Source organism: Pseudopipra pipra, chromosome 29 (assembly GCF_036250125.1).
Source record: "Pseudopipra pipra isolate bDixPip1 chromosome 29, bDixPip1.hap1, whole genome shotgun sequence".
Lineage (NCBI taxonomy): Eukaryota > Metazoa > Chordata > Aves > Passeriformes > Pipridae > Pseudopipra > Pseudopipra pipra.
In genome coordinates, this window is record NC_087577.1 from 203,500 (window position 1) to 224,955 (window position 21,456).

At 57.4% G+C, this 21,456-nt stretch overlaps 5 protein-coding genes and 1 long non-coding RNA gene across 6 annotated transcripts; 2 read left to right on the top strand and 4 right to left on the bottom strand.

Moving 5' to 3' along the window:
• Window positions 1-893: 893 nt before the first annotated feature.
• On the bottom strand, window positions 894-2,275 carry LOC135403963 (uncharacterized). Its single transcript, XR_010425539.1, has 2 exons — window positions 2,188-2,275; window positions 894-1,793 (listed from the first exon to the last, which is right to left on the bottom strand). It is a non-coding gene; the product is annotated as an uncharacterized LOC135403963 (long non-coding RNA).
• On the top strand, window positions 2,138-3,029 carry LOC135403962 (protein S100-A8-like). The gene is made up of 2 exons (XM_064638407.1): window positions 2,138-2,394; window positions 2,741-3,029. The coding sequence occupies exons 1-2, from the start codon at window positions 2,203-2,205 to the stop codon at window positions 2,903-2,905; spliced, it is 357 nt and encodes a 118-aa protein (XP_064494477.1). The 5' UTR covers window positions 2,138-2,202; the 3' UTR covers window positions 2,906-3,029.
• Window positions 3,030-4,969: 1,940 nt separating this feature from the next.
• On the top strand, window positions 4,970-6,534 carry LOC135403958 (protein MRP-126-like). The gene is made up of 3 exons (XM_064638404.1): window positions 4,970-5,162; window positions 5,556-5,714; window positions 6,092-6,534. The coding sequence occupies exons 1-3, from the start codon at window positions 5,154-5,156 to the stop codon at window positions 6,344-6,346; spliced, it is 423 nt and encodes a 140-aa protein (XP_064494474.1). The 5' UTR covers window positions 4,970-5,153; the 3' UTR covers window positions 6,347-6,534.
• Window positions 6,535-13,415: 6,881 nt separating this feature from the next.
• On the bottom strand, window positions 13,416-13,950 carry LOC135404103 (loricrin-like). Its single transcript, XM_064638680.1, has one exon. It carries the CDS (start codon window positions 13,933-13,935, stop codon window positions 13,600-13,602), a length of 336 nt encoding a protein of 111 aa, XP_064494750.1. The 5' UTR covers window positions 13,936-13,950; the 3' UTR covers window positions 13,416-13,599.
• A 2,385-nt stretch (window positions 13,951-16,335) lies between these two features.
• LOC135404090 (loricrin-like) lies at window positions 16,336-16,941 on the bottom strand. Its single transcript, XM_064638658.1, has one exon. It carries the CDS (start codon window positions 16,897-16,899, stop codon window positions 16,564-16,566), a length of 336 nt encoding a protein of 111 aa, XP_064494728.1. The 5' UTR covers window positions 16,900-16,941; the 3' UTR covers window positions 16,336-16,563.
• Window positions 16,942-20,553: 3,612 nt separating this feature from the next.
• LOC135404106 (sericin-1-like) lies at window positions 20,554-21,331 on the bottom strand. Its single transcript, XM_064638685.1, has one exon. It carries the CDS (start codon window positions 21,303-21,305, stop codon window positions 20,724-20,726), a length of 582 nt encoding a protein of 193 aa, XP_064494755.1. The 5' UTR covers window positions 21,306-21,331; the 3' UTR covers window positions 20,554-20,723.
• Window positions 21,332-21,456: the final 125 nt, after the last annotated feature.

Genomic DNA, 21,456 nt, shown 5'->3' on the forward strand with positions numbered 1-21,456 from the left:
CATCCCCAGCCCTTCTCCTCCCAGTCCCTCTTTGGACCAGCTCCAGGACATGCCAGGGGTGAAGCACAGCAGGGGGGGGGTCCTTCCCCAGGTCTCTGCTGAGCCCCAGCCCTGGAGTTGGAGGTGCCACATCCTGGGGGTGCCTGTGATGCTTTTGCAACCCCCAAAGCAACCAACTGGCCCCAGCCCAGCAGAGAACGAGGCTGAGGGGCTCCAGGAGCTCCAGGGGGCTGACGTGGGGCAGCTCCGTGGCAGGAGCTGCTCGGAGGTGCTGCCCTGGTCACACACAGTGGTGACTCTGCACAATGAAACTGGGGGGTTTTATAGGGTGGGATGACAGCCCCCCGAGTCCTGGCACTTCTAAAGGTCACCGTGGGCTCCTGGGGGGCAGAAACAGGAGTGACAAAGAGCTCCTGACTGTGCTGGTGACTGTGCACTGAGGGGGAAACCCTCAGGCTCAGGAGGCTCCGACAGTTCCAATATCAGCCGAAACCAGGAGCCCGTCCCACGTGAAACCCAACCATTGTGAGGGCACTTGCACCCCGTGACACAGATCACTGCTGTCAGGCTCCACGAGGGATTTGGGGAGCAGCCCTTGTCCCCTGGAGGCAGATGCCACTCACTGTCCTGCCAGGGCACCCTGGTGGCACTTGGGCATCGCTCCCCTTGCAGGCCTGGGCACCGTGAGCTGCCCCCCCACAGGTTTTGGGGAACAAAAAGGAGGAAAAACAGGAATTCAGGGCCCATATGTCACATGTGGGGGCTACACAAGCCTCCAAACCCTGCCCAAGGCTTTCCCTGTTGGCTGAGGAATGAGGATGCAATTTGGGACTGCTGACAGTCCCTAATGAGCGGAGCCGGAACACAAAAAGAGCAATAATGTGAGTCAGGGATACGGGAATAAAACTCATGCAACAGTTCCTGCCACTGCCCCCGGGCCACACGAGGAGCATCCTCAAACAGGACTGGTTACCCTCTTGTTCTGCTGGTCCTCTCCTCTTCCTGGTATCTATTGTCTTGGTTTAAATCTTCTGAGAGTCTCCTCATTCTTCTGGACGGGTGACACAGAGGTGACAGTTGCAAAACATTTGGTGGCTCATCCACCAGCCTGTGGAGACCCTGAGCTCGGCTTTTCCTCTGGTTTTATGCCCGGTTTCCTCCAGAAAATTCCTGGAGCGAGAGGAAAGGTCTGGTGTGGGTGACGTGAAGATAGAGAGGAATGGAAAACACTCTGGAAAACCAGTTTTGAAAGGCAGATGCTGCTTTGTGCAAAACAGCCCGACTTTCTCCCCCACCAGTCTGAAGACGTGTGAATTTTTGGCACGTTGCAAAACTTGCCCAGTTCTGGCAACTTGTGCCAAGGTGTGACCACACACCCGGCGTGGGTCCCCTCCTGCTGCACGTGGGGCCTGGCAGAGGTGACAGCCGGGGCAAGGACGGCGTTTCCAAAGCCCGGTGGGTGCAACCAGGAACTGCCTGAGGAGGAACGAGCCGGGAGGGGCTCGGGAAGGGCCCACCCGGCAATTTCCAGGAGCGGGAAAGGCGAACTCAAGCCGCTGCTTGTGGCAGGTGTGTCACCAGCTGTGGTGAAACCGCCCCTCAGCCGGGGATAAAAGGGCTGCCCGGGCTCCGGGAGCACAGAAGGGATCTGTTCTCTGCACACCCTCCTCGAGACCAGGTGAGTGGGACCGGGAGGGCCTCCAAGGGACACGCTGAGGGAGACGCAGTTTTGGACGTGGACTCAGCCCAGCGGGGTGGTTTCTGCTCAGGGCAGGGGAGGAGGCTGGTTTGGGCTGCAAAACAAGGATAAATTCTGGCATTATATGGAATATATATAATATATAATGCATGTGTTGTATTACAATATATATGTGATAATATATGTTATATATTATTATATATTATATATATTAAAATAACATAATATAGGTATAATTTGGCATAATATATAATATAACATAGTATAATATATTATATAATATATATAATATATATAATGTATTATATATTATATAGTATATATTATATAGTATATATTATATATAGAAATAACACAATATATATTTTGGCATTACATATAAAATAGAACAGTCTCCGGGGCCGGGCAGGGGCGGCTCCCCCTCCCTGGGGTGCCTGATTTTGGGCCCATTTCACAGCTTTGAGGTGTTTCCCAGTTTCTGCAGGTACCTCCCGAGCTCAGCCATGTCTGCCAGCACCCACAGCCACGCCGAGAGCCGGCAGTTCCCCGGGAATTGCACCCTGGAGAGGGCCCTGAAGACCATCGTGGACGTTTATCACCGTTACAGCGTCCGGCAGGGAGAGCTCGACCTCCTCAGCTTAAACGACTTCAAAACGCTGATCACCGAGCAGGCCCCCACCTTCCTGCAGGCCTGTGTGAGTGCCAGAGGGGCTCCCTGGGGGAGCCTTCCCTCGGGATGTGCCGGGGGACGAGGCTCAGGTGGCTCCGAGGGAATGGGGAGCAGGTCCCACCATGGCAGTGGTTCACTGTGGTCAGACCTGTGGGGCCACCTGAGCTCTCTCCTCCAGCCAGAGGGACTCGGGACAAGTGTCCACTTAGAGCTTAATTAGGGGCTAATTGCACTGTAGGAGAGGGTCATGATGTCCTGCAGATCCAGACACATCCCAGGGCATGGAAGGACCCAGCTGGCTCTGTCTCCACTGCTGGATTCAGAGCCAGGGGAGGGGATGCACTAAAACCTCTCCTGTCCCCCGATTCCAGGGCAGGAACCAACGTGGTTACTTGGACAAGATCTTCAAGGAGACTGACCTCAACAAGGACAAGGAGCTGTCCTTCGAGGAGTTCAGCATCGTCCTGGCCAAGGTGGCTGACGACGCCCATCGCATCAGCCACGGCTCCGACCGCTGCGGGCCCGACCAGGACTGAGCCTCAGCTCCCCCCCATGGAACACCGGGAGCTTTAGGGCTGCTTTAGGAACGGGGCTCTGGGTGCTCTCTGCCTGCTGGGATCCCTCACGCCTGTGAGACAATAAAGCATCACTTGAAATCCACCGAGTCCTTCCCGTGCCGACAATTCCTTCCGCATCCCACGGGTGGCGGGGAGGGTGGGCACTGGTCCTGGGGGATAACCCAGGGGGTGACAAGCCCTGCTCTTCCCTCTGCCCACATCAGCCCTTAAAAGTGTGTTTTGAAAGAGTTTTGCAACCCTTGCCAAGCTCGGGGTGCCCTGCCAGGGCTCAGCTCCTCGGGGTACAACCAACCCTGGGCACCTGGAAACACATCCTGAGTTCCCCAGACCCTCTCAGTCCCTCCAGTGAGCAGATCCTTGCCCGACCCTGCTGGCCTTGGGGACGGGGTTGTAGGTGGACAGGGGGCTGTGCAAGTCCTGTGCAAGGGGGGCTGCAGAGCCAGCAGAAAGTTGTGCCAGGACATGTTCCTGGGACCCTCAGCACTGCCCGGGCTCCCCGGTCACCCCAGGTCACAACCAAACATGCAGAGGCTCATTCCTCTTGCCTGTGGGCACATCCAAGGATCCAGCCACTATCCCACCTTGGAAACCCCTCCCACACCCTTGTTCTTCCCCACCTCCAGGGTGATAAAGTGACCAAAAGGGGGGTTTCCTGATATTGCTACAAAATTCTGCAATGCTGGGGATGGTCCCGGACACCCTGTTGTGAAACAGCCCAGACCTTCTCCAGACCTTCTGAGCATCTGTTGTGAAATGCAGAGCACCCCCAGTGAGGGCTGGAGCCTGGGGGGGCTGTTGTATCACAGAATCATTCCCAGAATCACTGAGGATGGAAAAGCCCTCCAAGGTCATCAAGTCCAACCTTTGACCATCTCCCAGAGCACTCAGTGCCACAGTCAGTCGTTCCTTGGACACCTCCAGGGCTGGGGACTCCCCCACCTCCCTGGGCAGCCCCTGCCAAGGCCTCACCACCCCTTCCAGGAAGAAATTCTCCCTGAAAAGCAGTTTGTAGACCAAGGCTGCACCTCTGAGCAGCTCCCTGCACGGTGCTGCCCCACATCAGCTCCTCTGGAGCTCCTGGAACTCGCCCCAGGCCTGTCCATGGCCCTGCTTTGGCCTCCACTTTGTGTCTGAGACCAACACAATGCTTGGCAGGTTAAACAAACCCCAAAACGAGTCTGCTGAGTCAGCAGGCAGCGCTTTTTGATGAAGAAACACTGGAAAGTCTCGTTTTGCTCCCAAACTTGGCAGCTCCGAAGCCAAAGCGCCTGCGCTGGGTCTGTGCCACGCTGAGAGACAACAACAACAAAAGCCACAGAGTGAGGACAGAGTCCCAAAATGTGCAAAAAAAAATAAACACCTTTCAGCCAGACCTGGTCTGTACAGCTCAGAGCACACCTGGGGTGGGGACAATCCACCCCTGGAGGTGAAATGGAGCTCCTGGAGCCCTGCCAGGCCAGGCACACGCCCTGGATTATGTGTCTGTCACGGAAAGACATTTGCTGCAGGCAGGGGATGGTCCCTCGGTGCCACCTCTGTGCCCGTGTCACACGGGCAGCCCTGGCACTGCTGCCAGGCCTGTGCTTGTGGCACTCGCTGCTCTGGGTGGAGACAGATGGGTCAAAGGTTGGGTCTGATGATCTTGGGGGCTTTTCCAACGTAACGAAGCACTGGGACCCTTCGGGGTGCCCCAGCTCTGCAGGGATGGGGACACTCACTGGAGAAGGGCAGGAATGATGGTGTGGGTGCCCTGTGGCACCAGAAGACACCCCTATGAATGGGCAAAACCAGGTGAAGTGGAAGAATCCCAAGGGAACGGACTTTTGGCAAGAGTTGGTGGAGAATTGATCACGATTTTCCCACATTTCCTCATTTCCCACATGCTGGGAAGGAGGGAACAGGGTGAGGGCAAAGTTCACAGCTCAAACCTCAACCAGGTGAAGGGGACCCACCTGAAGGGACATTTCCATGCCCTGCCCACCCCCTGCCACCCTGGTGGAGTCCGTGACACCCCGACCTTGCGGGAAAAGCCACAGAGACCCTTTTTCAGGAACTGCCCCCGAGCCTTAAGCAATGCCCAGTGTGTCATGAGCATGGACTGGATGAAACAGGGACATTTCACAACCTTTCATGGCCAGGGTATAAGAGACCCCTCGCTTGGGACCTGCCCCACACCGGCCCCAGGGGATCTCACTCCGCTGCCAAGATGAGCAAGGTAAGTCCAATGTGCATTTAAGGTCTCTTTTCCAGGTGCTGGTTGGGCCACCAGAGGTGTGAAGACCCTCAGGGAGCATCTCATCATGACCTGCCATCGGTTGCTGGCAGAGCACAACCAGGCTCATCCCACAGGGATGTTTTCTCCTGGAGGAGGTTCCCCCCTCGCACGTTCTGACCACCAAAGGGGTTCCAGGACATCAGATCTTGTGCTCTGTATCTCTCCAGAGGTTTTTGGGGTGCTACCAGCTGGTTTGGGAGCTCCAGCAGTGCCAGGAAGGAGGCACATTTCGAGGGAAACCCCCCTGGCCGTGTCCTCACCGCCCTGGTTATGGCAGATTTCCACACCCATTGTGGCTCCTGCTGTTATTTGGTGCAACCCTTTCTCTTCCAGAGCTCCCAGAGCCAGGAGCAGCCCTCCGAGCTGGAGAAGGCCATGGATGTCATCATTGATGTCTTCCACCACTACTCCAGGCGGGAGGGGGACAGGGACACCCTGACCAAGAAGGAGCTGAAGCTCCTCATTGAGAAGTATCTTGCCAACTACCTGAAGGTGAGTGGGCCCAGAGCAGGGTCCACATGGGGAGGGAGCTGGGCTGGACCCCCCTAACGCGGATATCTCCTGCCCCACCCTCCCTGTCCAACCTCCCCTTTCCAAACCTGCTCCATAAAGTCAGAGGAAGGAATCCCACCCAGGTCTGGGTGAACCTGCAGCTGGGTATTGACCCTCATCCCCTCCTCCTCAAAAATCAGGGTTAGGCTGCTCAGGAGCTCCTTTGCCATCTGGAAATGGGCTCAGAAACACCACTCCCAAATCCCACTGTTTTTGTGACTCCCTTTTCTAGTGTTGAGTGAAGGGTTTTTTCGCCCAAGGAGAGGTTTGAGCTGTGAGTGATGCTCCCCCTCACCCTGTCCCTTCCTCCTCTGCAGCACGTGAAGAACAAGGCCACCATCGACAAGATCTTCAAGGACCTGGACATCAACAAGGACTCCCAGATCAGCTTCTACGAGATGATGCTGCTCATCGTCCGCGTCACCTGCGCCACCCACGAGCACCTGCACGAGGTGGAGGACCAGCAGCACCAGCACCAGCACCACCAGGACCAGCAGCACCAGCACCAGCACCACCAGGACCAGCAGCACCAGCACCAGGACCAGCAGCACCAGCACCAGCAGCACCACTGAGCTGGGCTTGGCCCCTCGGCCGCGCTGCAGCCCCTGGTTTCCTCCCCCCCATGGAAAGTTTCGGGCTGGGAAAGGCTCCAGGATCAAACCCAACCTCGGGCCACCCCTCTCTGCCCCCCTCCCTCCCCCCCTTCTGCAAAGTGTGGTGGGTTTGCTGCCAAATAAAGATTTGCCCTGAGGCTGCCAAAGCTCTGCTGTGTCTGTGTGGGTTTTCCTCCAGGCGAGTCCTGCACTTTCCTCTCTCCTTAAACCCCGCAAATCCGGGGGGGGAAATCCTTGGAGACAGGCTCAGGGGAGGTGGACGTGTGGGAAGTTCAGGGTTCCCTCCAGCAGGTGCTCAGGATGCTCCAGGTATCACAACGTGCCCCAGGGGTCACAGAAGACACTAAAATTTGACATTTTCAGCTAGAAAACAACCCCATTTAGGCCTGAAAACACTCCACAGCTCTCCTTGGAGCAAGCTGTGGTGGTGGGCAGGAGCTGGAAGGATGGGTGGGGATGGATAAACACTCTTTTTGGGAGGAACACCCTTTTTAGGGCAGTTTTGCTCCATATGGGGGTGGACATGTTAAGTTTTGGGGCTGCATCCAATAGTAAGGTCCAGCCACCGGGTTTTGTGGGGACAAGAGCCCAGAACAACCCCAACTCCTCCCTCAGAACATCCCAATTTGCCCCGGGAAGGTTCATCTGTCATTAATCAGCTGCTTTCCAGAGAGAAATTCGGGCTGGAACCACCACCAGAGCTGCTGAGCAGCCGCCCAGGCACTCTCAGAGCCTCATTTCCAAACATCTTCAGGGGGAGGAAAAGGAACAGTTGTGATTTCCCAAGGCTGAGTCAAAGCCCTGAAATCGCCCTGCTCCGGGAAGGAACCTTCCAGAAGCTTCCCCAAAGCAGCTGAGCTGAAGCAAGACCTGCCCCCCCCCCCCAGGTTAACACAAGACCACCACAAGTTGCCTCACCCAGGTTGCTTCAGCTTCCTTTGGAGCCAGTTTTGACATCTGAGGGGTCAAACACCTTCTGAGGAGGTTAAAATCTGCCCCAGGGCCCGGAGTTCCCTCAGCCCTGCACAGGGTGGCAGATCTCGAGCCACATCTGCAATCCCACCCCCCAAAACAGCTCATACACCCCATCCTGCAGCATTCTGGGGTCTCTGGAGCAGGAAGAGCCCCCCACACCCAGTGGAGCTGCTCCAGTGCCACCACCCTGCAGGGCAGAAGGACATGGACCCCGAGAGCCAGGGCTGGTGATCCTAAGGGACAAGGCTGGTTTGGGTGCCTTTGCAGCACATCAGTTTTTGGGGGCTCAGAACCCTCTTTGGGGGTGTCCAGCCCTTCTGGTCCCTGCACAACCCACCCAGGACCTTCCCCAGGACTGAGGCAGGAACCAACCTCGGGGTGTTGGTGCAACAGGATGTTTGCCAACACAGCAGGGGCTGCAGTGTGGGGTGGGGGGACTCCTGTTGTGTCACCCAGGGGCTGTGGGATCAGGTGGGGGGCAGAATGAGCCCCCCCAACACCCTGAGTGGTCCCCAAATCCTTACAGATCGTTTCACCCCAAGGAGCTCCCCAAAAGAGGGGACACCGAGCAGGTGATGATACCCCCAGCCACAGGAGCCAGGAGCACAGGAAGGGGGGGAGCCCCAAATCCCGCCTCCCTCCACCCCCAGGTGAGGATTCGCCACCCCCGGAGGTGTCCAGGGAAGGACTGGCCGTGGCACTGAGTGCTCTGGGCTGGGGGACAAGGTGGGGATGGGGCACAGGCTGGACTCGATGGTGTCAGAGATCTTTTCCAACCTAAAATATTCCGGGATTCAGGTTCCTCGAGCCGAGGACCGGCCTCCTGCTGCCACCTGGTGGGATGTGACACCGCGGCTCTTGGAGAGGCCACCGAGTCCTGCCCGAGCTCCCCAGGGACGCTGCGAACCTACCGACCTCGGGCACAGCCCCATCCTGTGTCCCCCCGTTCCTGTTCCTCCTCCACTAGCGCTGTTCCAACCCCCCTGCCCGTCCCCGTGAACCACCTCCCTCTGCAGCCCCCCCGACCCCCCAGCACAGGAGGGCACGGGGGGTCGTGCAATGCCCCAAACTCTGCCAGCGGGGGACTTGGACGCCCTTGGTCACCGTCAGTCCCAACACTCCCACGGGGATGAGCCACAGGGGGGAAAACTGGTCGTTCGGGGGGGCCGGTGAGGTCTGGGGCCAGCAGCTGACCCAGCATCGGCGGTAAAGCCACGCCCGGAGCCCAGCAAAGCCCGGCTTAACGCTGCTGTGGATGGGGACGTGTCACCAGGGGATGGCACCGTGGTGGCAGCGGGATGGAGGGGGTAGCTGGAGGAAGGGACGGGCTCCGAGTGACTCAGAGCAATTTTCCCCATAATTCCCCTCGTTCAGACACGTGCTAATTGGGGTGGGGGGAGGAGTACAGAGGCTGGAGGGGGTCACTGCCCTCCCAACCTCCTCCACAAGTGTTTCCTGTGGGTCTGGTCACCCCATGGCCACCTCAGTCCTGGGGTCCTTCCCGCACCATCCCCTGGCAGAGCTGCTCTTCCTTCCCACAGGGACAGGGACCCCCCAACACAAAGCCTTAAACCCCTTAAATGTGGCCACGGGGGATCCCAGCCCTCGAGAAAACACCCCCTGTCCTGCCTTCCACCAAGGCCCTGGCCAGGGGCAGCAGGAGCTCGGGCTCCTGGCACTGTCTGTCTCGGGGGGGTTCGTGCTCAGCCCTGGCAAGGCTGCACCCCAAAAGTTTGCGGGTTAAACGGTGCTGCTGCCTGTGCCCGGTCGCCCAACCACCCCAAATCCAGCCCTGAAGGGAGTCCCCCGGCTCCGGGACTCCCCCAAAACCTCCAAGGACCCCTCAGGTGTGAGAGCAGCCCCTGGGCTGAGGCAGCTTCCCCAAAATCCTGCGTGTGCCGGGACCTGCAGGGACTTGCTGCCTCTTGCCTCAGCGTGCCGGGGGAAATTCCGCTCCAGCCCGCGGTCTGCATCTCATCTCCAACCCCTTCCCCGCCGAGCCGCGCCGCTGGTGCCGGTGGGCGGCACAGCCCGGCTCCAGCAGCGCCTCCCCTCCCAAAAACGCTGCCACAACCCGGCCCCGCCAACGCCCCCGGGGGGCTGAGGGGGCACCGACCTCATCTGCCTCCGTCCCGTATCGGGGAATCTGGGAAGGTGCCTGAGCCCTTAATGAGAGCTGGCACACCCCGCGGGGCAGGGAGGGCTCCTCCCGCCCCTGCCCAGCTGAGCAAACCCGCGGTGGGGACGCGGGGACCACACAGAGAGCCCGGAGTCTGTCCTGGTGCTGCTGCTGGAGCCTCCTCAGAACCCGGGGCTGGGGCTTTGCCCGGAGCCCTGGGGCAGCCTGAGCCCAGCAGGGCTGAAATCCCTCCTGTTCCTGTGCCACACCCTGATGGGCTCCACGGGCTGAAATCCCTCCTGTGCCACACCCTGATGGGCTCCACGGGCTGAAATCCCTCCTGTGCCACACCCTGATGGGCTCCACGGGCTGAAATCCCTCCTGTGCCACACCCTGATGGGCTCCAGGGGCTGAAATCCCTCCTGTTCTGTGCCCTGATGGGCTCCACGGGCTGAAATCCCTCCTGTGCCACACCCTGATGGGCTCCATGGGCTGAAATCCCTCCTGTTCCACACTCTGATGTGCTCTGAGGGGCTGAACCTCAGCCTGGCACCGAGGGCACACACCAGGGTGGGCAGTGACTGGCCCTGTCCCATCGGGGTGTCCAACGAGTGACTCTCCCACGGGAGGTTGTTCATAACCCCCCTGGCCACAGCCACCTGGGTGTCACTGGGTGTCCCCACTGTCACCACTGCCCTGCACTCTCAGGGCTCCTTGTCCTGCCCTTGCCCAAGCTGGGCAAACGTGGGTGCAGTCTGGGCCCAGAAGCAGCTCCCAGGACATGTGGGACAGCCTCAAAAATCAGATGAAAGCTCCTTTTCTGCAGGAATTGTTTTGGTCTCTGACATTTTCTAAGCTTCAGCATCACAAAGCCCCTCGAACTTGCAAACAACTTTGGTTGTAAAGGAAAAAAAAACCATTTAGGGGATGAAAAATGCAAAGTTTTATGCACGAAGAGAACCTCTGGTTTTTTGGGGGATCCAAGGAGGTGTTCCCAGTGCACAGCCAGAACCACATGCTGACCTACATACACCTTCCCAGGTGTGCTGGTAAACATCCTCGGAGGAGCAGGATAATGAGGGAGGCTCCCTGGGAAGAGCAGCAGTGTGGGGAGAACAGGACTGACCAGAAGGGATCCTCACCCTCCGCCCACTCCCCGCAGCCTGCAGGGCCGGGGCAGAGCTGCTCCCACCATCCCATCTCTCCCCTCTGCACCAGCGCCTGGTGGACGCAGGTGAGTCTCCCCCGGTCCTTTCTGGGCTTGAAACCAGCTTTTGTGTTTCCAGGGTTATTTTGGAACCAGTTCTTCCCAGCGGGGCTCAGGTGGGAAGGACGAGATCAGCTCCCAGGAGGGTGTGAGGACACGGCTCTTCCCTGCACGAGCTGATTCATCCACCCCAAGTGCCTGAGATGGCCACGGGGAGACTCTTCCCTCTAATTTAACCAGGCAGTTAAAATTCAGCTGAGACCCACCAGGGAAAGTGGAGAAATGGAGGGAATTGAGGTGAAAGTCCTCAGAGGAGTCAGGATGGGCAGCCCAGCGAGGGAAAGGTGCTTTTTGCCTCTGGCAAGAAAAGGTTCAGAAAGATTTGACCTGAACTGAACATTCTGTGGGAATGGAACGGGGGGGTTTCCTGCAGGCACAGCTGCCCCTGCCAACTGCTGTGGCCTCAAGTTTTGCTGCTCTCCAGGACTGGAGACATGTCCAAGCTCATTAAAGCCATCACTGACATGCTGGAGAGTTACCAGGGCAGTGCCAGGAAGGGGAGGAAATCGGAGACGTTCAGCAGGAGCGAGTTCAAGAAGCTGATCCAGCAGGAATTTGCCCCTGTCAAGGTAAATCTACAGGCTTGGGAGTGCCAAGATGTGTGGGAAGGGTGCTAGGGTGATATTTAGGGGTGGTCAGGGGTGCTGAGGGGGCTGCAACACCCACCCCACATCCAGGGCTGGAGTGGGATCTCTCCAGTCTTTGATTTTCCCGGGGTTGTGCATCGTGGCTGATTTCCTTGGGCTTCTGTTGCAAAGCTCCTGTTCCCCCTCCTGGTCCTGCAGTCCCCATTTTCCTGCAGGGAATGGGACACTGAGGATGGGGTGCCTGGTCCCCCCCCGGCTCCATTTCCTCCCTGGGCAAATCCAGGTGTAATCCCAGGCTGTGACCCCTTGGCTCTGGACCCCGTGCCCCCTCCTGTGCCTGCTGCTCCTTTTCCTTGCTTTGCCCTTGCACTGAGGGCACCCAGCCCTCGCTTTTGTCCCCTTTGGGAGGGGCTGATGGGCTCCTGTCCCCTCAGAGGTCGCCCACCAGCAGGTACAGGTACATCCCCCGCTCCTCGGACCCGGACACCGAGCCCATGAACAAGAAGGAGAGGGGCAAACGCTGCGTGTACTGAGGGGCACCTCCACCACTCCCAGGGCCCAGAGGGAGCAGGTAAGGACAGCTCAGGGAGCTCACAAAGCTCCTGCACCACATTTGCATGGACTCATTAGGAGGGGACAGAGCCATCATGGGACCGGTGTCACCCCGAGGTGACAAGACTGTACCCCCAGTCCATCAGGGGGGTGGGATCCACAGATTCCCAGAATATCCTGAGTTGGAAAGGACCCACAAGGATCATCAAGTCCAAGTTTTAAGTGGATGGCCCGTGCAGGGATGAATTCCAGCTCCACGGGGGCTCAGAGAGCACCCAGTCAGCTCTAATTAAAATTGCACAGAGTTCTTGGGCACAGATTTAGTGCAAAGCAGAGGAGTTGGGTAAATGGGGGTTGGGGGGGGATGTCACCCCCAGCAGGATTTTGGGACGGTCATGAGTGAAATCCTCCATGGGTTTTCCTCCCTCTCTGCAGGACCCCTGAATTGCTCTGTGGGCCAAGGCAGTGGCAGCAGCACAGTGGGATCACTCTGAGCCCTGGGATCCCCTGGGGTCCCCTCTCGGGCTCTCTCTGCTCCTCCAGTGCTGGCAACACCCCAGGAGATGTGCAGACCACGCCCTGCTCCACCTATTACCTCCATGAGGCAAAAAGGGTCTCTTGTTTGCCCCTGGTGCTCCTTGGGTGTCTCTTTGGGGTGCTTTAAAAATGCAGCTTGAGGGCTGGAGGGGGGGTGAGGCCAGATCTGTTCTTCTCTTCTCCTAAACACAATGCCAGAGCACCAGCTGAAGTATCAACCCCTTCATCCAGGTTTTTAATGGGGAGAAAGTGAAAAATCTCTGGTTAATGGGGCTGGAATGAGCCATGCAATTAGTTGACTCAGATTGTAGAGCAATAATGAACAAAGAGTGGCAATTCCTCGAGGAAAATTAAAGGCTTGTGGTTGGGAGCTCATCTCCAGCTCACTTGGAGCCAGCAGCAAAATTCCCATGGGTTTGGAGAGGTGGACACACTGAAAATAGACCTCACCTGCATCTGATCCTTCAGCTGTTCAGGGGTTGGTCCATCAGCCCCTCACTGTTTCGTTGTAAATATCCAAAAAGTGGCTTTTTTTCTGGCTTATTTTGCTCCTTCTTACCCAAATGGTTGTAAGACCATAAAAACCCCAATAAAAACGGTACAAAGTGATGCCTGTCCGACTTTTATGAGCCTCACACTGATCACCAGGAGCCTCCAGGAGCAACTGGGAGGTTGCTCAGAGCTGTGGTGGTGGGGAAGCCCCGAGGGGACGGGGCAGGGTTGGAAAGGGGGTCTGGGGGTACCAGGGATCCCCACAAGGGGCACCACACCCCGGTGTGGGGCCCAGGCAGGACCTGCCATGGGGTGGGGAGAGGTTTTTGTGCTTCTCCACCACGTAGGACCTTGTTCCCAGGGGAGGGGAGCAGCTGAGGGAGGGATGATCCACACGGGCTGTGGTCGGTGATCGGAGCATCCCGAGGGCTCGGGGAGGAACCAACCCCACTGATTCTGTGCTGCTGAGCCCAAGGAAACGCCAACACACGAGAGAGCTTGGGAATGGGACACTTTATTGGGCACCTCATGGGGCCAAAGCACAGCCTGGGGTGTCAGTGGTGCCCCTTCCCCAGGGAGCAGCAGCTCCAGAGGGCGCGGGAGAGGGTTTGTCAGCTGGGCACCCCTGGGGCTGGCAGAGCTCTGGGAGGTGGGAGGGAGCTGGTCCAGGCATGGACCCCCATCACTTCGTCTTCTGCTGGGGCACCTGGGGTATCTGCTGCTGCTGCTGCTGCTGCTGCTGGACCCGAATCTGGGGCTTCCCGTGGCAGCCGGAGCCGCCGGAGCTGTGACAGCCCCCAGAGCTGCCCCCGGAGCTGTGACAGCCACCACCCCCGGAGCTGTGGCAGCCACCACCACCCCTGGAGCTGTGGCAGCCCCCAGAGCTGCCCCCGGAGCTGTGGCAGCCCCCAGAGCTGCCCCCAGAGCTGTGGCAGCCCCCACCCCCGGAGCTGTGGCAGCCCCCGGAGCTCTGGCGGGTGTAACTGTGGCACTGGTCCTTCTCCTGCCGGGAGCACATTGTCCTGTGCTGGGGGACCTGTGGGGAGAGACAGGAACCATCAGGGGCTGCTGCAATCCCACCATTCCCATCGTCCCACTGCCCCTGTTGTCCCAGTGCCACCGTCCCGGTGTCCCCGTGCCCGCCCCCTTTGCCATCCCACCCTTGGTGCTGCTGTGCAGGATCCCAGGAGACGCCTCCCAGGATCTGGAGCAGTGTCCTGCATCCAGGACAGAGGATTCCATCCCTTGGGTGCAGCAGCACGGCCTGACCCAGCCATGGGACAGGTCCTTGTCTTCCTCCCTGCACCCCACACCCCATGAACATCCCCTGCCCAGCGCTCCGAGCTCTGCTTCCTTCGCTGGGAAATGATTCCCCGAGGAAGGAAAACCCAGACTTACCTGAGGTTGAAGGAAAAGCAAGAGGAGGGAATGAAGGTGCCGGGCCAGGAGCAGTTTTATAGAGGTGCCAGATGGTTTTCCCGGAAATGAGACAGGTCCCTGTCACAGGGATCTGTTAATTTATCACCCAATCCCCATCCGACCGCCCTGTGTTTACATCGCCCTCCTGACTCATGAGTGATGGATATCATTCCTTTTTTATCTGTTTCCTGTGCCACATAAGTGTCTAATTGCCAGCCTCACCTGCCTCTAATAGGAAAACCCGTGGGTGCCTGGATTTCCAAAGCCTCGTCTGCTTGGGATTTGTTTTGTGAAATTAAGCTCAGGCTTAATTATAGCCCCATCTCCTGAGGCTCTGCAGCCAGAGCCTAATCCCTGCAGTGGAGCCAGCACCAAATGAAGCCAGGAGTAAGCCAGGTAAACACAGAGGAAAGTGGCTCTCCCTTCTCCATGAGATGCTCCATCTGAAAGCTGCCACAGTCGTGGGAACAACCAGTGGGATGAGGGCAAAGTCCTCCTGGGTTTCCTCTGGAGAAGGGTCTCACATCATCATCAGGGGTTTCTAGAACCCTCTTTGACCTAAAAGAGTGTGAATTCCCCCCAAAATGCAGCAAGAGGAGGGTGTTGGGGGCTGTGGAAAGCCTTGCAAGCCCTGCTGTGTTCACACAGACCTGAGCAAGGTGACCCAGACGAGCCATTTCCACCTCCTTAACGACAAAGGTCATTGAATAAAGGAACTAAAATGAGGAATTAAAGGGCCCATTTGGTGCTCCCTGCTGGAGCAAAGCCAGAGCTCTGGAAATGTCCCTCCTGCACATCCCTGTCGGGGTTGGAAACTGCCCAGCACTTCACCACCCCACAAACTCCACTGACCTGTAAAGGCCACAGCTCCTTTTTTATGGGATAAAGGCAAGGAAAAGTCTGGGACACAGAAGACAATGCTGGGAGCTGCACAAACAAACAGGGACATCCCCGTGTTGCCAAAGAGTGTCCTGCTGCTCATATCCAGGATTTGGGATGCTCAAGCTGCTCACACCCCAAGTTTGGGATGCTTGAACTGCTCATCAGGAGCCTCCACCTGGTGTGGTGGGTGTGGCTCTCGCTGGGAGGTCGGAGCTGGGGAGGATTGCAAAGCTCTCCCCTGACCCCGCAGACCTGTGGCTCACTCAGCACCAAATCCAGCTGCTGTTTTCCTTGCTGACTGTCACTGAGGTCATGGAATTCCCTCCAGAACCCGGTGGCTGTGGCAGTAACTGGCAGAGGAACTGGGAAAACACCCACTCAGGGCCAGGTGAGTGCTGGGGCAGGTCCCTGCCTGCACCAGGGGCCAGTTCCTGCCCTGTGTCCCTGTTGGGCTTTGGCTCTTGCTGTGACATCCCTGCCACCCCCTGAACAATCCCCAGGACTCGAGGACAAAAGCATTTCTGAGCACTGTGGGGCAGCCTGGTTTTGTCTTTTCCAGAGGATTCTAAGAGCTGTGGTGTCTTAGAATCATGGGATGGTTTGGGTTGGAAGGGACCTTAAAGATCATCTCGTTCCACCCCCTGCCAGGGGCAGAGACACCTCCCACTATCCCAGGTTGCTCCAACCTGGCCTTGGACACTTCCAGGGATCCAGGGGCAGCCACAGCTTCTCTGGGCAGCCTGTGCCAGGGTCTCCCCACCCTCACAGGGAACAATTTCTTCCCAGTATCCAACTTAAATTTCCCCTCTTTCAGTCTGAACCCACCTCCCCTGTCCTGTCACCCCCTATTTCCTTTTTTATTGTGGTTACAGGGAAAAGAAATATCTTTGAAGAGGCAAAGCCCGAAGAGGCAAAGGAAAGGAAGCCCAAAACTTAGGATGAGTGATCACTCCAAGGGTTTCCTTGGGATGAGTGGGGTTGGCAGCTGGGCTCCCTTTGCTCAGCCTTTGAGCAAGGGTGTGACACATCCCAGCTCCAAAGCCCCTTCCCTGGTTGCCTCCCTGGCTTGGGAAAACAAGGATGAGGAGTTTAAGGAAATGCAAACGCAAGAGAGATCTTGGGAATGTAACTTTATTGGGCACCTCATGGGGCCAAAGCACAGCCTGGGGCATCAGCTGAAGGCAGCAGAGAACCACCAGTGATGTCCCTTCCCCAGGTGGCTCCAGAGGTCACAGGAGGGGATTTGGCAGCTGGACAACCCCGGGGCTGGGGAGCTCTGGGGAGGTGGGAGGGAGCTGGTCCAGGTGTGGCCTCTGCAGCTGGAGCTGGGGCTGTGGGACCCCCATCACTTCGTCTTCTGCTGGGGCACCTGGGGCACCTGCTGCTGCTGCTGCTGCTGCTGCTGGACCTGTATCTGGGGCTTCCCGTGGCAGCCGGAGCCGCCGGAGCTGTGACAGCCCCCAGAGCTGCCCCCGGAGCTGTGGCAGCCACCACCCCCGGAGCTGTGGCAGCCACCACCACCCCTGGAGCTGTGACAGCCCCCAGAGCTGCCCCCGGAGCTGTGGCAGCCCCCAGAGCTGCCCCCAGAGCTGTGGCAGCCCCCACCCCCGGAGCTGTGGCAGCCCCCGGAGCTCTGGCGGGTGTAACTGTGGCACTGGTCCTTCTCCTGCCGGGAGCACATTGTCCTGTGCTGGGGGACCTGTGGGGAGAGACAGGAACCATCAGGGGCTGCTGCAATCCCACCATCCCCATTGTCCCACTGCCCCCGTTGTCCCAGTGCCACCATCCCGGTGTCCCCGTGCCCACCCCCTTTGCCATCCCACCCTTGGTACTGGGTTCTTTTCCCCCCCATGGGATTGTCCCACCAAAGCCCAATCCAGGCCATGCCCCTCAAGCCAACACCCCAGAGTCTCCCTCCAAGTCCAAATCTCTGCTCTCGCTCCTTCAGCAACCCCTGCACTCCCTCCTCACCCACCTCCCCTCTCACAACCACCCTCAGAACAAACCCCAGCCCAGCCCCGGGGGTCCAAACCCCCCCCTCCTCACCGAGCCCCGGAGCCCCCAAAATTGCTGCTCTCACCTGAGATGCTCAAGCAGCAAAGACACAAGGAGGGAATGAGGCTTTCTGGGCCAGGAGCACTTTTATACCCTCCCTGCACACCCCACCTGGAGATGAAGCCCCTCCCTGTCTCCGAGCTCTCCCCGTTCAATTCATTCGTCGATGTGGGTTTTTTTCTGCCTGGGAGTGACTCACCCCATCCACGCTGGGATTGCCTCCTCTTGTAGGTCGCCTTTCCTGTGCCACAGAAATTTAATTGGCAGCTCTGCCTGAGGTGGCTGCCATGGGGGAGTTGTGTGGGTGGCCCCGGTTTCCACAGCGTGGCCAGGTTGGTTTGGGTGTTGATCACACCTGGGGAGGGCTTTGTGTTTAGGGGGGGAATGATGGCTCATACTTAAATCACAACATCCTTCTGGAAGGTCTTGAGGTTCTCTAGTCCTGCAAACCCCCCTAAACACAGAGAAGTGTCTGTAGGTACCAAAATAAGGGAGAAAAGTCTTCTTTAACAGTATCTCCCTCTGTGCTGGGCACTGGGGAGGGAACCTTGGGTGCTGGGTCCAGGTCTGGGTCCCTCAGGGCAAAAGGGACATGGAGGGGCTGGAGAGTGCCCAGAGAAGGGAATGGAGCAGGGAAAGGGGCTGGAGCAGCAGGAGAAGGGTCTGGAGAACTCCTGAGGGAGCTGGGGGGGCTCATCCTGGAGAAAAGGAGGCTCAGGGGGGACCTTCTGGCTCTGGAATTCCCTGACAGGAGGGGGGAGCCGGGGGGGGTCGGGCTCTGCTCCCAGGGAACAAGGGACAGGAGGAGGGGAAACGGCCTCAGGCTGTGCCAGGGGAGGGTCAGGTTGGCCATGAGGAGGAATTTCCCCCTGGAAAGGGTGTTCAGGCCTTGGCAGGGGCTGCCCAGGGAGGTGGGGGAGTGCCCAGCCCTGGAGGTGCCCAGGGCAGGACTGGCTGTGGCACTGAGTGCTCTGGGCTGGGGCCAAGGTGGGGATGGGGCACAGGGGGGACTGGGTGGGTTTGAAGGGCTTTTCCAGCCTGAATGATTCTGGGATTGTGTGGTTTGACTGGTCCCACTGTTGGCTCATTTCCCTTGGAACCATCCAAAACACAGTGGAGTGATGAAGAGAGAGAAGAGATCCCCCCAGACCTTTTCTTGCCGGTCAAAGGTTTTCTGCTGTTGCCAGAAGGACCACAAGCAGTTGGAATTCTTATTTTTGGAAGGGAGAAGCCCTGCCCTGGGTAGCGATCCAGGATTAGCAAGGGGCATAATTATGTGGTTGACTTTCAGCCCGTGAGTAATTCCCGAGCAGTGCCGGGGGTTTTATTCCAGGTTTTCATTCCAGCTTCGGTGCTGCCACGTGCAGGACGAGGGGCCCGTGGGTGCTGCCTGTGGTGTCACACCGTGGCTGCCACATTGTGGGGACCTGTCAGACCCCGGGGACTTTCTTGAACTTGCAGGAAGGTCCTTTTTGGGTTTTCCCTGACCCCCACTTAGCTCCTAATTATTTAATCCCGGTGCTATTCCGGAGGATGCTCAGACCCACTCAGGCCTCCAGGCTGGGCCATGTTTGCAGTGAGAGCTGATCACAAGCAATAATTTGGGATACTCCCTGTACCTTTTCTCTGCGTGGGCTGGGAATTGTTTAGGACCACGGAGCTTGTTTGGCTCTTTTCTGTCACTGCTTGTGGAAGATATTCCAGTAATTAAACTGGAAGTTCAGTAATTAAACAGGCAGCAAATAAAAGACTAAACTCAGGATTTCCACCTAAAATAGGGGAGCTGCTGGGATTTTGTCAGGGGGAAAGTGCTTGGGAAACACTGGGTGGAAAACATTTCCCTTCCAGCCGAGATGCTCAAGGAGTTGGTATTTTTGGGCCACTTCTCCTGCCTTTAATTTGTCTTTCTCCATGTTGATTAAGGTTTTATGCTGATCCCAGGGAAATGGAGCCTCATCCCACCTTTCCTAAGACTGTTTCACACCTGGGAAGGCACTGAGGTGCCTCTCCTGCCTCTCCTGAGCTCCTGCTTTCAACACAAGTGCCTGACTCTTTGTGAAGTCACTGCGAGTCCCGAGTGGTTCCTGCATCCCAAAACCCATCTGACACATTCGGTGTTCCCGAAACACGGAGGATTTTTGGAAAGGTGGGAGGACAGGGCAGGGTTAAAGAACCAGGTGAGCAACCTAAATGCTTCTTTTGTATTGCTAAATTGCTGTTCCAAACTGGAACAGTGTCAGGGCAAACTGTACCCAGGCTGCTTAATTGTGTTTTGTTCTGGCATCAGAAAAATATGGTCAATATTCTTTGGGAAAAAAAGACTCCAAGTAATTTTTGGCCCCTGACAACTCGCTGTGCTGAGTTTGTTAATGAAGAGCATCCAGCCAGCTGGCCTGGGCACCTCTAGATTTTGGGCTTGGCCACTTCAAAGTGCCTTGAAAATGGGGTGTGACATGGGGGGGGCTCAAGGCAAATTCCAGAGTCACACTGAGAGCTTTTCCAAAGGATCCCAAAGCAGGGAGTGAGCTGCTGCCTGCACCCTTTTCAGCAATGCCAGATATTTCTGATCCTCCTGACGCACTCGAGAACCATCTTATCAAGGTAACATCCATTTCATGAATGGCAGTGCCAGAGCAATAAATTACCCAATTCCTTTTAATTACAAGTTGAGAAGAAATTTGTCAGCGTGTTGTGTAACACTGACGCCCCCGGCCCGGCCCAGAGCTCCTCAAGGGCTGGGCAGAGGGTTTCTAGAAAGGCTTGCTGGGAGGTTTGCCACCAGCACGTGGAGATACCTCCCCCAGGGTTGGCCTTTTGGGGCCAAAAGGCAAAAAAATGGGGTTCTTTGTCTATGAGACTCTTTCTGCCCCGTGGTTGTGCCCAGAGCCAGCCCTGAGCTGTGCAGGGCAGCCCTTGGGGTCTTGCTGGGGGTTTTGGGTCTCCAGCTGTGTGGGAAGGGGGTGTGGGGGAGAGTTGTCAGCATCTGAAAATCTTTATTGTCTCTTTCTTTTCCTTTGGAGCCCAAAGTGGGGCTGTGGCAGTGCCCAAACCCTGTCTGGGCAGGGCAACGTCAGGGCGTTAAACAAGCATGAGGTGTCTTGTACTGTGACACGAAACACAGGGGGAAAGGAAAATCATCCACACAAACCCCTCCTGAACCCTGAACTGTAGTGTCTAAAACCCCATTCCAAACTCCAGATTGTAATGGCTCAAAACCCCTCCCAAACTCCAGATTTTGGCTCTGTGCAGTCACAGATGATACAGAGAAAACTGTGCCATGAACAGAGAGTTTATTTCAGCACCCAGAGACAAAGCCCAGGAGAGGTCACAGGACTCACCAGGGGAGGGGGAGGAGACATTTTCTTTGGGAATTGCTGGGGACATGCAAAGCTTTCTGAACTGGGCACAGGGTCGAGCACATGCCTGGATCACCTGCAGATGAGGGTCTGATCACTTCATCTTCGAGGACACTTGGTAGATTTGCTGCTGGCACTCCTGGGTGTTTCCATGGCAGGATCCACCACTGCTGCCATGGCATCCAGATCCACTGCTGCCATGGCATCCAGATCCACTGCTGCCATGGCATCCAGATCCACTGCTCCCATGGCAGGATCCACCACTGCTCCTGTGGCATCCAGATCCACCACTGCTGCCATGGCATCCGGATCCACTGCTCCCATGGCAGGATCCACCACTGCTCCTGTGGCATCCAGATCCACTGCTCCCTTGGCATCCGGATCCACTACTCCTGTGGCACCCGGATCCACCACTGCTCCCATGGCATCCAGATCCACCACTGCTGCCATGGCATCCAGATCCACTGCTCCTGTGGCATCCAGATCCACCACTGCTCCCATGGCATCCGGATCCACTGCTCCTGTGGCATCCAGATCCACCACTGCTCCCGTGGCATCCGGATCCGCTGCTCCTGTGACACCCTTCGCTGCTGTGGCAGGAGGATCGTTCCTGCTGGTGGCACTGGTCTTTGTCCTGGCGGGAGCACATCCTTGGAGACCTGCTGGGAAGACTCATCTTTGAGTGAGTGCCACGGCAAAGAACACTGGAAGTGCCCAAGGCCGGGTTGGAAGGGGCTTGGAGCAACCTGGGCTAGTGGAAGGTGTCCCTGCCCATGGCAGGGGGTGGAACAAGATGATTGTTAAGGCCCTTTCCCACCCAAACCATT

Bases quoted from the DNA above. Each gene is read 5' to 3' on its own strand.
- LOC135403962 (XM_064638407.1), top strand. From the start codon at position 2,203: ATGTCTGCCAGCACCCACAGCCACGCCGAGAGCCGGCAGTTCCCCGGG. The intron at 2,395-2,740 runs GTGAGTGCCAGA...CCCCGATTCCAG, and splicing joins CCACCTTCCTGCAGGCCTGT to GGCAGGAACCAACGTGGTTA.
- LOC135403958 (XM_064638404.1), top strand. The intron at 5,715-6,091 runs GTGAGTGGGCCC...CCTCCTCTGCAG, and splicing joins ATCTTGCCAACTACCTGAAG to CACGTGAAGAACAAGGCCAC.
- LOC135404103 (XM_064638680.1), bottom strand. From the start codon at position 13,935: ATGTGCTCCCGGCAGGAGAAGGACCAGTGCCACAGTTACACCCGCCAG.
- LOC135404090 (XM_064638658.1), bottom strand. From the start codon at position 16,899: ATGTGCTCCCGGCAGGAGAAGGACCAGTGCCACAGTTACACCCGCCAG.
- LOC135404106 (XM_064638685.1), bottom strand. From the start codon at position 21,305: ATGAGTCTTCCCAGCAGGTCTCCAAGGATGTGCTCCCGCCAGGACAAA.